The 15,021-nt window shown below is 28.2% G+C and overlaps 1 protein-coding gene across 9 annotated transcripts in view; it reads right to left on the reverse strand.

Moving 5' to 3' along the window:
* Positions 1-15,021, reverse strand: part of Rbfox1 (RNA-binding Fox protein 1) — a 512,165-nt gene that overhangs the window by 38,393 nt on the left and 458,751 nt on the right. For all 9 annotated transcript variants that reach the window (XM_065503146.1, XM_065503152.1, XM_065503154.1 and 6 more), the window contains one exon: positions 6,756-6,776. In XM_065503146.1, the coding sequence (XP_065359218.1) occupies positions 6,756-6,776 (21 nt within the window). The remainder of the gene's footprint in view (positions 1-6,755; positions 6,777-15,021) is intronic.

Consider the following 15,021-nt stretch of genomic DNA (forward strand, 5'->3'; position numbering starts at 1 on the left):
TAATTAAATCAAACTATTTAAATAATACACATAATTATAAAAACTACAATGTCTAAAGTTACAATAATGATTTTTTCTTATATATACGGATTTTATATCGATTTAGAAATAATATTATTCGTTTGAATTTAAATCTCATTCAGAAAGAAGCTTTAAAGTAATACTCAACTGTTGTAAGTTATTAAAAACATTTGTCCGAAGGACCAATTTCAGATTAAGAAGTGAAGATTACCCTGCTTCAAGTCTATCTAGGAAAACAAACACTTTAATTCACCCGACTTTAAAAAAACTCAATGTAAAAACATAAATATTTAAATTAACACTTTAATGTGCATGGGGAAGTTAAAATGAGCCGACTCAAGTGGGGTCAATCGAAAAAAAAGTGGTAATAAATCAGTATCTTCTAAACTACTGGCCTAATTGAAAAAAATGTACGAACGAATCGCAGAGGACATTATTAGGAACATGTAAAATTGGCTCATTTAAGGGAAAAGAATTTTTTAGAACATTTCTAGAAAGCCCGATTTTTTAAAAACAATTATCATTTTTTGTTGGCCGCATTGCAGCATTTTTTATACAAAACTAAATTTTTGGAACAATTTTCCCCGTTTAAGGAATTTCAGTATTTAAATAAAGGCAATGATAAACATATTAACGCATTGATTAACAAATCTTTCAATGAATTGGGTGCATGACTTAAAATTGCGGGATTTTTCCAAATGTTTAGCTTTTATTTTGAAGAAACATTTGTACAATATAAATCGGATACTCTGTTCTAAAGTGATGCATATCCCAGAGAGATCGAAACAAATATTAGTCGGACGGGGCAAGGTCTGGACTTTAAGGCGGGTGAGGCAAAACTTCCCAACCACTTCTTTCTAAATAGTTTTTAACAGGTATTGTAACACGTGGTTTAGCGTAGTAATGACGGAATATTACGGTTTCATGTATATCCGCATATTCTGGGCGTTTTTCGGGCAATGCTCGCTTCAACCGAATCAGTTGCGTTCGGTACAGGTTCCCCGTGAAGGTCTGATCAGATTTCAGCAGTTCATAATAGATAGAACCCTTTTGCTCCCAACAAATACAGAGAATTACCTTAGCTCCATGGATATTTGGCTTTGGTGTCGATTCATCTGATTGGGCGGGCTACACATACGATCTCTTACGCTTCGGATTATCGTAGTCGATCCATTTTTCATCGCAAGTAATGATTCGGTGCAGAAATGATTTTCTTTTATAGCGTTGAAGCAGCATTTCAGAAATACAATATATCTCTCAGCTTCTATTCGTTGGGTACCCAATTTATTTGCTTTTGAAATAGCTGATTGTGAAGCTCCCAATGATTGTGCAAGCTCTTGTTGAGTTTGACAACAATCTTCACGGAGTCATGCCTCCAATTATTGTTCTTCAAACTTTTTTGGCAATCTTTGTCTTCCGCATCAAAATCACCACTTCTGAACAGTACAAACCATCTCTCGCAGGTTGAAAACGATGGAACTCATTCACCATAAACGTTGGTGAGCAATCGGTGTATTTCAGCGGCACTTTAAAGAAGTAAAGCAAAACTTCGCGCATATGAAGCTTTGTTGACACAAAATTCGAAATTTTCGAATCAAAAAAAACTTTGTTGTTTACACTCAAATGTTCAATAACTAATTGAGAATAAATGGCAGATATGTTTCCTTCAAAATGACATATAATTTATTAAAGACAAAAACCGTGATCAAAAGATTCTCCATCTATTGTGAATCCTGCATTTGTAAGTTATACACCCATAAATAAATTATCGAAGCTCCCCGAAAACCTAGATCTGCATTTAATATTAGTCAAGATTCAAATCCAAAGGATTCAAAGGTCTGCAAATATTGTCTTGTATAACATAATGCCTAGTTTTATACCAAACATTGTCAAGTCATGCCGTGTTTTTCGACATGACATGCGAAGAAAATGACAATTACAACTCAAGTAAGTTGTTGCAATTAATTTTATGGAAGCTCCCCGAAAACCTAGACCTACATTTAATATTAATTACGAATCGAATCCTAATGGAGCATTTTTATTGGAAAATTACTCTTTTGTTGAGAACATTGTCAAATCAAATGCCTGCACATGTTGACAAGTTTCACACTAAACATTGTCAAGTCATGCCGTGCTTTTCTACATGACATGCGTAGAAAATTATGATTACAGCTCAAGTAAGTTGTTGCATTTAATTTTGAAATAATTTTTTTCAATCATTCAATGTAATTAACAAAGTAATAAATCCATAAATAAAACTCATGGAAACATCACTAATTCCGATATTATGTTTTATATTTTATGCATTTTTTTCCAATGTTTTCAAATAACCTTTCAATCAATCAATCAATATTTAAATTAAAATATATTATGCAACCATTATGCATGTTAATATGTTTGTTTCATTAATTCATTTGAAATTGTTAACTTTTTTGTTGTTGTTTACGTTATCATTAAATTGTTAAATACAACACTTGCAATTAATTTCAATATTTTTATTATTTACTCTTTGAAGGGATGAAAAAATAAAAAAGAATCTCATTAAATGAAAAACAAACAAAATAAAAAATGTAGAAATATGTTAAATAGTGGCAGATATTTTTATATATATTTACTTAGTTAATATATTTATATATAAAAACATATTAACAATCAATGAACCAAACATTAAACAATTACAATTTGACTGTTAATACTCATTAAATTTTTATATATATTTTAATGAAAATGCTACAAATTCAATTATTTAATTTTTTTTGAATAAAGTCAATCACAATTGCAGTTAACATATAATTGATCATTTGACACTGAATATAATATTTTCTATTGTTATGTTATTAATTTCGTTTCCTTTTAATTTAATTATATAATAACAAAAACTAATTAACTTGTTTAAAATATTTTTAATTTTAAATTAAAACCATAACTAGAAAATCAATTTCAATATTGTAACTATAAATTTTGGCAAATTTAACAGCTAAATAAAAAAAAACTGTTACAAACAACATTTTCCAAAGGACTTTATAAAGTTTTTGATGAATTTTTTCAATAAATACCATAAATGAACAAAAATTCAAACATATTTTTTATTAGTTTCTTGTTCAAACAAAACACAAACTGGCCAACTTTTTATCCATTTTGTTTCTTAAGCTAAAAAACTACATAATTTGTTTCCACAATTTTTAAGTTAATTTAACAAAATAAACAAATTAAGTATTTTGTTTTGCAAACTATCGCATGATCAAATAAAGTAAACACAAGATATTTGTTAATCAAAGAGGGACCTACCACAAATAATGAAAATAATCAGACTTTAGCACAAAAATCCTCGTTTAAAAGAAAATTAATTAAACAAAAAAAAATACTATTTAAAGTGTAAAAAGAAGAAAGTATAACATACAATTAGGAGTTTGCAGAAAAGCAATAAATATTAAAGAGAAAATTAAATATTTCAAAAGAAAATGATAAAAGTAAGTTTTTCAAAAGAAGTAATATTAATTATTAACTTGGATATTAAAACGTAAACTAACTTATTTGTGTAGTTACTTACTTATAAGTGTTTATGAATTAATAAAGGTTTTACAACTATGTGTGTATTTTAAAGTTTTAACTTTTTAGTTTAAATAAACTTAAGGCATTAATAACTTATCTAAAAATATCTTACAATATTTCAATAAATATTTCTTAATTATAATAATGCATTTTTTTTTAATTACTAAGCTATTTATTGCAGAGCAAAATCATAATATATGTAGCATATTTTTAGAGGCTTATTTGTTGAGAAATTAGTTAAATATGCACATTTGTTACTTCTAGAATATAAAGGGTGATTTTAAGAAATAAATAATACGATATTGGGACTTTTGAAGGAAAACATAACACCAAATTCTTCTACCAGAGTTAACTGTTCTATTCATCATGAATTCATTAGGATTTTACTTCATTTCATTGTTTTGGTAAAATGAATACATTAAACAAATTACATTTCAGTGCAAGAATGATTTAACGTTTCATTAAAAATTAATCATTATTTTATAGCTATGGAATGGAATAATGATAGTCAACTCAGCAAGGTTTTAAAACCCATCAGGATGACTTGTAAGAGTCAAAACAAATTGAGCATCTTTTCGAAAAGTGTCGATCACTTTTGTGACAAATATAGTTTAAATTGCCAAATGTTCTGAGAAAGGAAATAATTCGGTAGCTTATGAATGATTAGAGATATATTAATGAGATTTTACACTGTCAGAGCTGAGGTATTCATGAGTTAATTTGTTTTTACAGGGTTTCGTAGTTGGAATGGGGAGTAATGAGTGGACTCCCAAAATTGGTATCTATCAAAAATTAATCTACATTCGAATAATAAGAATGTCAAGAAATTGTATATTAAGGAGTGAGATCGAATAAATCTAAATATACATAAATGTTAATAAAAAAGAAACCACTAAACCTACAGCTTTGATTTTTTTATTTAATTGAAATTATTATTACAATTTACAAAAAATATTATTTTTATTTAATTCTAATTAATAGTGATGAATTTATGAACCTTTTCAAGAAACCCTTCCATTAAGGTTTGTATAGATTTTTTTTGGTGCTTTTCAATTTTCTTTTAACAAGAGGAGGATTTGCCTCTCTTGGCACAAATAACACATTATTGTTCTTGAACCATTCAATACCTTGCTTACCATAGTTACAGGATGCCAAATCAGGCCAAAAATAAGTGGAGACAGTAAGAAATCTTATGAATGGAAGCTTCGTCTTTTGTAAACATTCCTTGATATAAATTTCGGTATTTATAGAGCCCTTTATAGCAAATGTTTGTCTTCTTTTGCCGCATATTCTTAACATACCAAGAACTTTTTGGGAACATTTTCTGCTTTAGGGCCCAAAAAAACAAGGTCTCCCGATACTGCACAGTGGGGCAGAATTGAAATTTTTTGGAAATAAATCTGGCATTTCTAAACGGCTGGTCCAATGGGTATAAAATTTTACGTGGGCGTAGCCAAGGAGTATTCGAGATTAAGTTATTAAAATGGGCCATACAATTGCTCCAGGGGCGTCGATATGCGGGTCAAAGTAGGGTACCTTCGACATGTACAATTTTTATACACGTGCCATTTTTTTGTTTCCCATCCAATTTCAAAAACAGCTATTTATCTCTTCTAATTTTCGAGTTATAGGCATTTAAAAATTAAATTTTTAAAATTTGGCCATACCTTGGCCCGCTTTTTTAAAAATATAGGGCGTAATTTTGAACCGAATGGACTCGAATTTTTTGTTAGACAACTAAATTAGTAATAATATACAAAAGATTTGAGGTCAATATCTATTATGGATCCAAAAATAAACGATTTTCAATTTAAATATTAAAAAATAGTAGATTTTTGCTGTTTTCTGGGCGAAAAGGTGACTTAACTCTTTCCTTATTAAAAAAAAACTTTCTTTAAAAACATATTACAATTTTATGTTTTTCTATAAGGTATCTCTATGGAGAACATTTTGGTATAAAAAACATGTAAAATTTTTCAAATATGTCGCCCCTACGCCTTCGGAATTTGACCAATTTTTCATAAAAAATTCAACTTTGGGCCACATGTTCTAAAATCCCAAAGCTGGGATCAGAAAACAAAAAGCAGCTTTGGAAACCTTGATGTGTTCCCTATTTATCGCCAAAGTATTTTCCCAGCCCCGAAGGAAATGTGGACCCTACAGGCAAAATTGTAAAAAATTCCATTTTTGGGATTTTCGCTGCAATTTTTAGGAATTGCGGGATTGTCTTTGACCTTTTGACAAGTTTTTTTACACCTTGTTATTTAGAATGACAAACATAAAAAACGTTGACAATTTCAATGAGTTTTGTTAATAAATAAAGATTTTATTACATATTACATATTTATTGAGATTCTAAAACTAATATTTGTATTAAAATTTGAATAGGATTGCAAATATTAGAAACAATTTGATCCACATTTATTCCGAGTTATATTTTTTTGTTTAGATAAGTTAATTTTTGGTCTCACAAAAAAATCTTCAAGTCAATATCTCAATTAGATTCAAAAATATGCCACTTTAAAACTCCGTCCATCATACTAAATAATTTGTATAAATTTTCTTAATGTGACTGAGTCAGAACCAATGACTTGTGTTGAATAAAATATTAAATTAAAATCAAGTCAATACCTAGAATTGAGTTGACTTAAAGAGCTAATACATCATTAGTAGTTAAAACTAGTAATTTTATTAATTAGCAAACAAAAAAACGCTTTTAAAATCAATTATTTTTAAGAATAATTCGGTAAACATTTAGACACTTTCATACTGAAATTCTTAAACTTTAAATGACTAACTGCTAGTTTAATGCTTTATGTAAAATTATATTTACATGTAAACATAAATAATACATAAATACTTACACATTTATTACAATAATGTTTTATACATAAATATGAGAAATTATAAATAATTAATAAATGTTTGTTTATTTAAAATGGAAATCGCAAAGATTTTATAAATTTTCTTTTTATATGAAACTAATAAATGTAAATATTTCATTAACAAAAATCACAATTCGACATATAATAAAGATTTGTTTAAAAATTATAAGCAAAAAAAAAAAATTAAACAAATTTATTTAAAAGCTTTTATATGTTTTTAAAAAAATATATGTATGTAAACATATAAATTATAACAAATAGCATTAAATAATTAAAACACATAAGAACAAAACTTACCTTCAGGCCATTGTACACAAACTGTAGATTTTAAGTATAAACGATGTATAGGAGTTGTTTAACATATATTTAGGGGTTGTTGGTTGGTTGATAGATTTTCATCAGGTGTGTTTAACAGAGAGTTTAACGTGAACAAGTAAATTAGGCGTTGACAGGCATCGTATCAGGCGTAGCAGTAGTAGAGTGATCATAAAAAAAGTAAAGGATAGAAAAATATATTAAAATATATATTATAAGTAATAGCTTTAATTTTAAAAGTTAAAAGAAATAATAAATATTTAGTAGACATACACAATAATATGTAGAACCACCAATGCAAGTAAAAACAGCTTAAGTAGGAAAATAAGATTTTAGATTTTGCTTATCTAGCTGGCTGCGACTTAAGCTGTTTTGACTTATCTTCGCAGTTATATGCACATTTTAAAACTATAATAGATATTAACAACTTATAATTTGTTTAAGTGGTTAAAACACTTATAGGTTTTTCTATTACATACTTTTATATTTGTAAATGGACAATCATGCTGTGATTAACATTTCGCTAAAATACATCATGCGTTTTCAACTTACACCAGGCATTCAAAGATATTTTATTAGATTTTATTTATTTTAGTACTGTATTAAAATCTTACATTGACTTGGAGATCTACAAAACAAATTTTTACAATACCGTAAATTTATTTTATAGAAATTAGTAACATTGAAGAGAGGTTGAAAAAATTACCAATTTTAATACTATTCCCAATCCAACTTTATATAGAATTTATTTTCAATTAAACTTTTAATTGCTATAGATTTTGTATTCAATGAAATTATTAATAGATTTAATAAATCTTTCATTCAGAATTTATTTAATTTAAAGGGAATTTGTCATTAGATCTCTGTAACTAGAAACTCATGGAGGAAATCAACGAGTTTTTAAAACTATTGGATGTATGACTTAAAAATGTGAGATTTACAGTGGATGGCGTATCTTTTGAACGCGGTTTTTGTTTTTTAAGAACTTATATGTAATTTTTAAGGGTACATACATAGTGAATAGACATAGAGCGGAAACTCTCCTGTTAAAAACCTAACTCAGTTGTCAGAAACCTAAGTGGTGTGAATGTATTAGTAGAAAAAACTGTGTGAAAAAAATTAATCAAAATAATCACACATACGAGTATTTTGTTTTTGTTTTCACATAGTGTTTTTCTACTAATACATTCTCACCAGGTTTCTGACAACTGAGTTAGGTTTTTATGTCATTTATTCTCAATAAGTTATTGAACATTATAGTGTTTTTTTGCTTCGAAAATTTCGAATTTTTTACCAACCGCGACATATGCGGGAAGTTTAGCATAACTTCTTTAATTGGAAAAAAGTGCCGCTGAAGCACACCGATTGCTCACCGAAGCTTATGGTGAATGCGTATCATTGGTTTCAACGAGAGATGGTTTGTTCGGTTTTGAAGTGGTGATGTTGACACGGAAGACAAATGCAGGGAAATTGGGTACCATACGAATTGAAGCCGAGAGAACTTGAAAGAGATTTTGCATGTCCGAAATTATGCTTGAACGCTATAAAAGATATGAATTTTTGTGATAACATGAAGCCTGGCCAACCAACCTAATCGACAGCAAAGCCAAATATCCATGGCTCTGAGGCAATGGTCTGTATTTGGTGGTAGCAAAAAGGTTCTCTCTATTATGAGCTGCTGAAATCTGGCCAGAATATCACAGGGAACCTGTACCGTTGTCAGAAAGATGGGAAAAGGTTTCAAATAAAAGATAAAAATTTAAAAAAATCCCACATTTTTAGTCATACATAACGAAGTTTTACTCAATTCCACTTGACAGAGATAATAAATTTGCAATTTTGAAAAAAAATGGACTTAGCGCCTTTGCATTACACAAAATGGACTTAACACTTCATAATAACGACATTATAACGAAATAATTACAAACATTATTTTAAACGAATACATTTTTACTTATTCTAACGTTTTGTATTCACATCTCAGTTTTAATAAAAAGTCGACTTGGCACATTTGCTCACTAAGCTAACAATATTTAAATTTACTGTACGATTTGAAGCAAATTAAGTTTTTGTACTACTTTAAATCCTATCTAAAGTCTTTTAAATACCATTTTAATAAATATTAAATATTTGTTTCGATATCATCTGCATTAATGGAAATACATATTATAAAACATGCTAATGTTAAGCGTATTACTAAAACCCTTATAACCCCACTATTTTATTACTGTGACAAAGGGATGAAAAGAAATTGTAAAAAATAATAAATATATGTATATAAAATATCCTTTGAGGTGATACAAAGGAAACCGCAGATAAATAACTGACATAAATACAAGTGGATACATAAAGGTAAACATTTAAGTACGCAGTATGTATGTTTGTGAATATTATTTAAAGGACATACTTTATTTAAAAGTAAATATGCATAAATGCATAACAAATGTGACATACAAATATTCGTAGCATAAACAGGTGTGTTTGAAACAAAATATGAATAGGATGGCACCTAAATACGAAAGAGAACTTAGATTTTTTCCATGTGTAACTACAAGTACGATGACAGTATTTTGTAAGATATTCAAATATTTTTTTTAAATCCCTTCGCTGTACTGAACTGCTACATTTTTGTTCTCATTTGTCAGTCTTAAATACACGTTTTGACTATAAAAATTTATATTTTTTTTGTGGGGGAAAGTTCGTTTTTTTTATAGATACTAGTACCAGCACTTAGATTAACCAGAGAACTGCATAAATATGATTTTAAAATAACAGGGATTTTCTATATTTCAAAATTATGAAGAAAATGCAAAAAAATATACGACTTAAAAAAGTTGGTAGGTAGAAGAAAATAATAAGAAAATTCATACGATGAATGGTGACAGGAGTTTATGCTTAAATTGTATATTCCTAACATAGTTTAATCTTCAACGGATCATAAATTTGCCGTATCTTTAGTTTAGTGGGCAAATGAGCTAAGTCAACTTTAAATGAAAATTTAAATTTTAATTTTAATACAAAACATTAGAATAAGTATAAATGTTTAGTCAAACTGCGAAAAAATGTTTACAATTATTTCGTTTTTTTTCTTTATATTGAGGAAAGCAAAATGTTAAGTCCATTTTATGTTATGCAAACATTTTAAGTAAATTTTTTCTCAAAATTATTATCTCATTGAAATGGAATTGAGTACATATACGTTATTAAATATATAATATAGCCAAATTTGTTTTAATCATTAGTTTGTGCATTAAATTTTAACCAAAAAAATTTAAATCATAAATATTTTAAGGGAATATTGATTGAATAATTTTGAAAATCTAATTTTAAAACCGCAATAACAGATTTGAAAAATAATATTTTTGTGAAAAGGGACTTATCATGTTTACATAATGAAATGAAGTGGTTGGAGTCATTGCAAGTATTAGTTTGTGTTGAATTTTATAGGACCATCCAAACAACTCTTTTATGACAAATTCTGCACGATTATGGACGACCCAGCGGTATGGGGTAAATTTAAATTTCGAAAAGAAAATTTGAAGTTTACAAATTGAAATGATTTTCATTGTAATTCTAAAATGGTTTCATTCAAATCAATTAAATAAGTAATAACGATATCCGCTAAGTCCGCTGTTATTAACATAAACTATATTGACTTTTATACACTGTTTTTAAACTCTTTCAACTATTTGTGCCTAAAGCCAATTTAACTCATATTCAATACCAAATATTTCTAATCAAGGAAGGACATTTGTGTTAAATTTAAATTGACATTGACAGATTGTTCTATACTTCGATGTGCAACAAATGGTTTTGATGCTGAGAATTTGTTTTTAATTTGTCGTGTGAGAAAGACTTTATGGACGAAGCGAACCTAATATTTTTTTTCAATTCCATATCGTATCTTAATATTAAACAAGTAAGAGTGCTATATTCGGCTATGCCGAATCTTATATACCCTTCACCAAATTATACTTCAAACTTTTAAATATTTTTAGGTAAACAAAATTTATTTTTTTTTCCATTTTTTTAATTTTTTGGAAAAAATTTTTTTTCGATTGTTATTTTAATTTTTTTTTTTTATATTTAAAATTTTTTTTTTTTAAATTTTAAAATTTTAAAATTTTTTTAAATTTTAAAATTTTTTTTTTTAAATTTAAAAAAAAAAATTTTTTCAAATTTTTTTTTAAATTTAAAAAAAAATTTTTTTTTAAATTTTAAAAAAAATATTTTTTGTTTTTTCAATTTTTTTTTTTTTAAAAATTCGGGTTAAAATTTTTTTCCCGATTTTGACCCATTGTAGGTCCAACTTAATATGGTCTTATATACGTAGTTGCAAATGTCTTTGAAATATCTATCATTAGATATCCATATTGTCTATATTAATGTCTTAGTAATCCAGATATAGGTAAAAAATAGGTCAAAAATAGAGGTTGTCTTGGTTTTTTCCTCATATCTCAGCCATTTGTGGACCGATTTTGCTGATTTTAAATAGCAAAATTCTCGAAAGCATGTCCGACAGAATTATTGAAGATTTGGATCCCGAAGATATCTGGGGTCTTCAGAAAACTGATTTCAACAGACAGACAGACGGACAGACAGACAGACAGACAGACAGACAGACAGACAGACGGACATGGCTTAATCGACTCCGCTATCTATAAGGATCCAGAATATATATACTTTATAGGGTCGGAAATGAAAAATGTAGAAATTACAAACGGAATGACAAACTTATATATACCCTTCTCACGAAGGTGAAGGGTATAAAAAGTACTGTTTTTTAGGGAATAGTTTTACTGTATGGTTTCTACATAAATATCATAGAGTCCCATCGTTTTTTTCAGACCGAAACCTAACCCAATATTTGGCCAACAAATCAAAAATAATTTCTTTATTTAGTTTCAGCTAATTTTTAGGAGCAATGCCACGCCCTCTTTACATTATATTCGGTTGGAATCTAATATATTAGTCCTGGGGTTTTGTGTTCCGATTTTCTTTAAAATTAGCATATATATCTTTTTAAAAAGATTCGGTATTCGGTAAAAATGTTTCCCTAATAATAAAACCGAGTTTTTGGTCTAATCCGAAACCGATTACTCGGTCGGACTCTACATACTTTATATTATCTGAGGTAGCTGATGAAAATTTAATTTGATTTGATTATTTAAATCGGTGGTCGGCATAAACAACACATGTCTATGTGCCTATGGTGGATTCGGAGTGCGGACCTGACTTTCTAGAAAACCAAGTCAATATGAATAACGATACTACTGGGAAATTCGGTTATGAATACCGATCCCTTAAAAATTGTCTGCAGTTCAAAATTAAAACACTAGATGGAATTTAATAAACGTCCGCCATGTTTTCTCTTAGTTTCCAATTAGGCCAAACCCAGAATTTGTGCCCCTAATATCTGGTTCGGCATACAAATCCCGGTTTTAGTCGGACTACAAATTTTGCAAAGAAGTTTTGTCAAATATGTTCCATCATCACAATGTATGCGATCTCTCCACTGTCTCACGAATCGAGTATTTTTCCTACACAATTTTTATTACCTCCCACCTATAACACAAAGTTTATCTGCTGTCTGGTTTGTGTTAATACAACTGCATATTAAACGTAAATAAAGTTTCCTTTCCGCAATACCGAAGAATATGTATGTAAATCTGATTATATCGATGACACAACGTGTAAACGTTCGAGTAGTTTAAACGATACAATAACTATAAAATATTCATTGTCTACGATTAATCTGAAATTGAAGTTTTACTCATATACTAAATACTCATACAAACAAAATATTTACTTTATAAGTTGAATAGCACTGAGATATTGTTTGTTCAGTCAGAATTGATGATTCCTGCATAAAAAAATTAAGTAAACAACGAATATTTATACAATTCTGTTTAAAAGTGGCAATATTTTGCAGAACATTTTACTGTTGAGATGAAGTTTACAGCACAAAAAAAAAAAAAAATCAAATGGCACCACTTGACTAAGAGTATTTTACCTGGGATATAAACATAAATAGTACACATGTGGCCTCCAAATGCAATAATTTTTCTAAGACCAGAATTTATTACTTAAATTATTGTTCTTTTATTTGTGCAGTTTTTTCTTTAGATCGCTCTAAACGAAGAAAAAAAGTACTTAAAACTTAAACCAAATAAACTACTGCCATTTATCTCTAAACTGGAGCTACAAAGTAGAAAATGTAAACTAAACAACTGCTGGGGTATTAAATACAAAAAGGTGCACATCCTGCATTAGACATTAAAAGAAAAAAGGCAAGACATACACATATTTTTTTATATTTAGTTAAACAGTAAACCCTTAATAACAAATACAATAAAGAAAATGAAGACAAGTTAAACTAAAGAACAAGAAGATTTGGTTTGTTTCAATAAGTACTGCACTTTCAAGCCACTATTTGATTTTATATAACTAAATCCTAGCTAACGAGTTCCCACTGTACTTCCTTACATTTAAATCTATGTTGCTCTTAAACTCCTAAGTGTAGGTGTAGCCACCACACACATAAACTTAGACATGTGTGTACAAGTACTTTTAAGAGATTTGAAAAAAGAAGTATTTATTTAAGAGGCTTTTCAATATAGCAAACTCAAGTAAATAGATAGATATTCCTGATGTTGCTGCTACTGCTTACCAAGTGGTATATATTGCAGATAAAATTGATAATGTATGAGTACAATCCTCATGTTTTTTTCAGAAGCATCAAGGTCACAAGTTAAGTGGCTATATGAAATGAATTTTAAAAAGTTCAAGTATTGGTTGTGCTCCTGAAGATATTAAGAAGCAGGAAAAATAGACAAAAATCAGTTTGTATGATAAGAAATAGTGGGGCTAATTGAAAATGTGTATCATTAAAATTATTGGTCTTTATATACGAGTATTATATACAAACCCTAGAGGGCATAGAACTAACACTGAACTAGCCCTGTAAGTGGTTACTAATGGTACTAATGGGATAGGTTCTGGTTCTAACACTTTACATGAAATGGTCATCTCTTTTTAAAATGGTTTGATTGGAAACTTACCAAGATTTTTTTCTAAAAATAAGGAGTGAGTTCGAAAAAATCTTAACCCAAAACACCAATTATCTCAAAAAGTAATTATAATTTTTATACCCTTCGGCATGAGTGGCAAGGGTATATATAAGTTTGTCATTCTGTTTGTAATTTCTACATTTTTCATTTGCGACCCCACAAAGTATATATATTTTGGATCGTAATAGATAGCGAGGCCGATATAGCCATGTCCATCTGTCCGTCTGTCCGTCTGTATGTTGAAATCAACTTTCCGTAGCCCCTAAATAACTTACATGATTCATATATCAATATGTCAGGAATTTTTCCGGCTCGGTTGCTATTAAAATCGACAAAATCGGGAAAACCTCGATTTTTGGCCTATTTTTGATCTATATTTGGATTACTAAGTCATTAATATAGACAATTTGGATATCTAATGATAGATATTTTAAAGTCCATTGCCCATTATAGTAAGTTGTACCTACAATGGGTCAAAATCGGGAAAAATATATTTTAACCCGAATTTTTTTTCGTCATAAATTATTTTTCCAAAAAAAAATTTTTTAAATTAAAAAAAAATGGAAAAAACTTTTTTTAAAAAATATTAAAAAACAATTTCGAAAAGAAAAAATTAAAAAAAACTTTTTTATAAAAAAATTTCGAAAGAAAAAATTTAAAAAAAAAAATTATAAAAAAATTCCGAAAACAAATTTTATAAAAAAAATTTCGAAAAATTTCTCGTCACTCATTTTAATCAGATTAACAACAAATGAACATAATTGACATTAAACATAATAACTGAAATATTTTTCAAAGGTAACTTGATACAAACAAATCAAATAATACTTGGGATAAAAGATTTAAGGCAAAACGTTTGTTAAGTTTTTTTCGATCTCACTCTTTATACCTGAAAATACCTGAAATAATTGAATGCTTTTAATTATCTTTTAATTAATTTTTCAGCAGCCCTGCAGAACCACATTGACATTCCTGACTTTGGTTCAATGACAATTAAAATCTCTATCATGATCCTAAGATTGTTATTTGAGAGAACAGTTTTTCTGAATTTCAATTTCCTTAAACCCTTAATAAAAACATACATTTCATCTATGTTATGATTTTCTATACAGGTTTATTATCATCCAGAAATACACAATGCGAATCATTGGAAAAGACTTATGTCGAAAACCTAACTC

The sequence above is a fragment of the Calliphora vicina genome, chromosome 3, assembly GCF_958450345.1.
Source record: "Calliphora vicina chromosome 3, idCalVici1.1, whole genome shotgun sequence".
NCBI lineage: Eukaryota > Metazoa > Arthropoda > Insecta > Diptera > Calliphoridae > Calliphora > Calliphora vicina.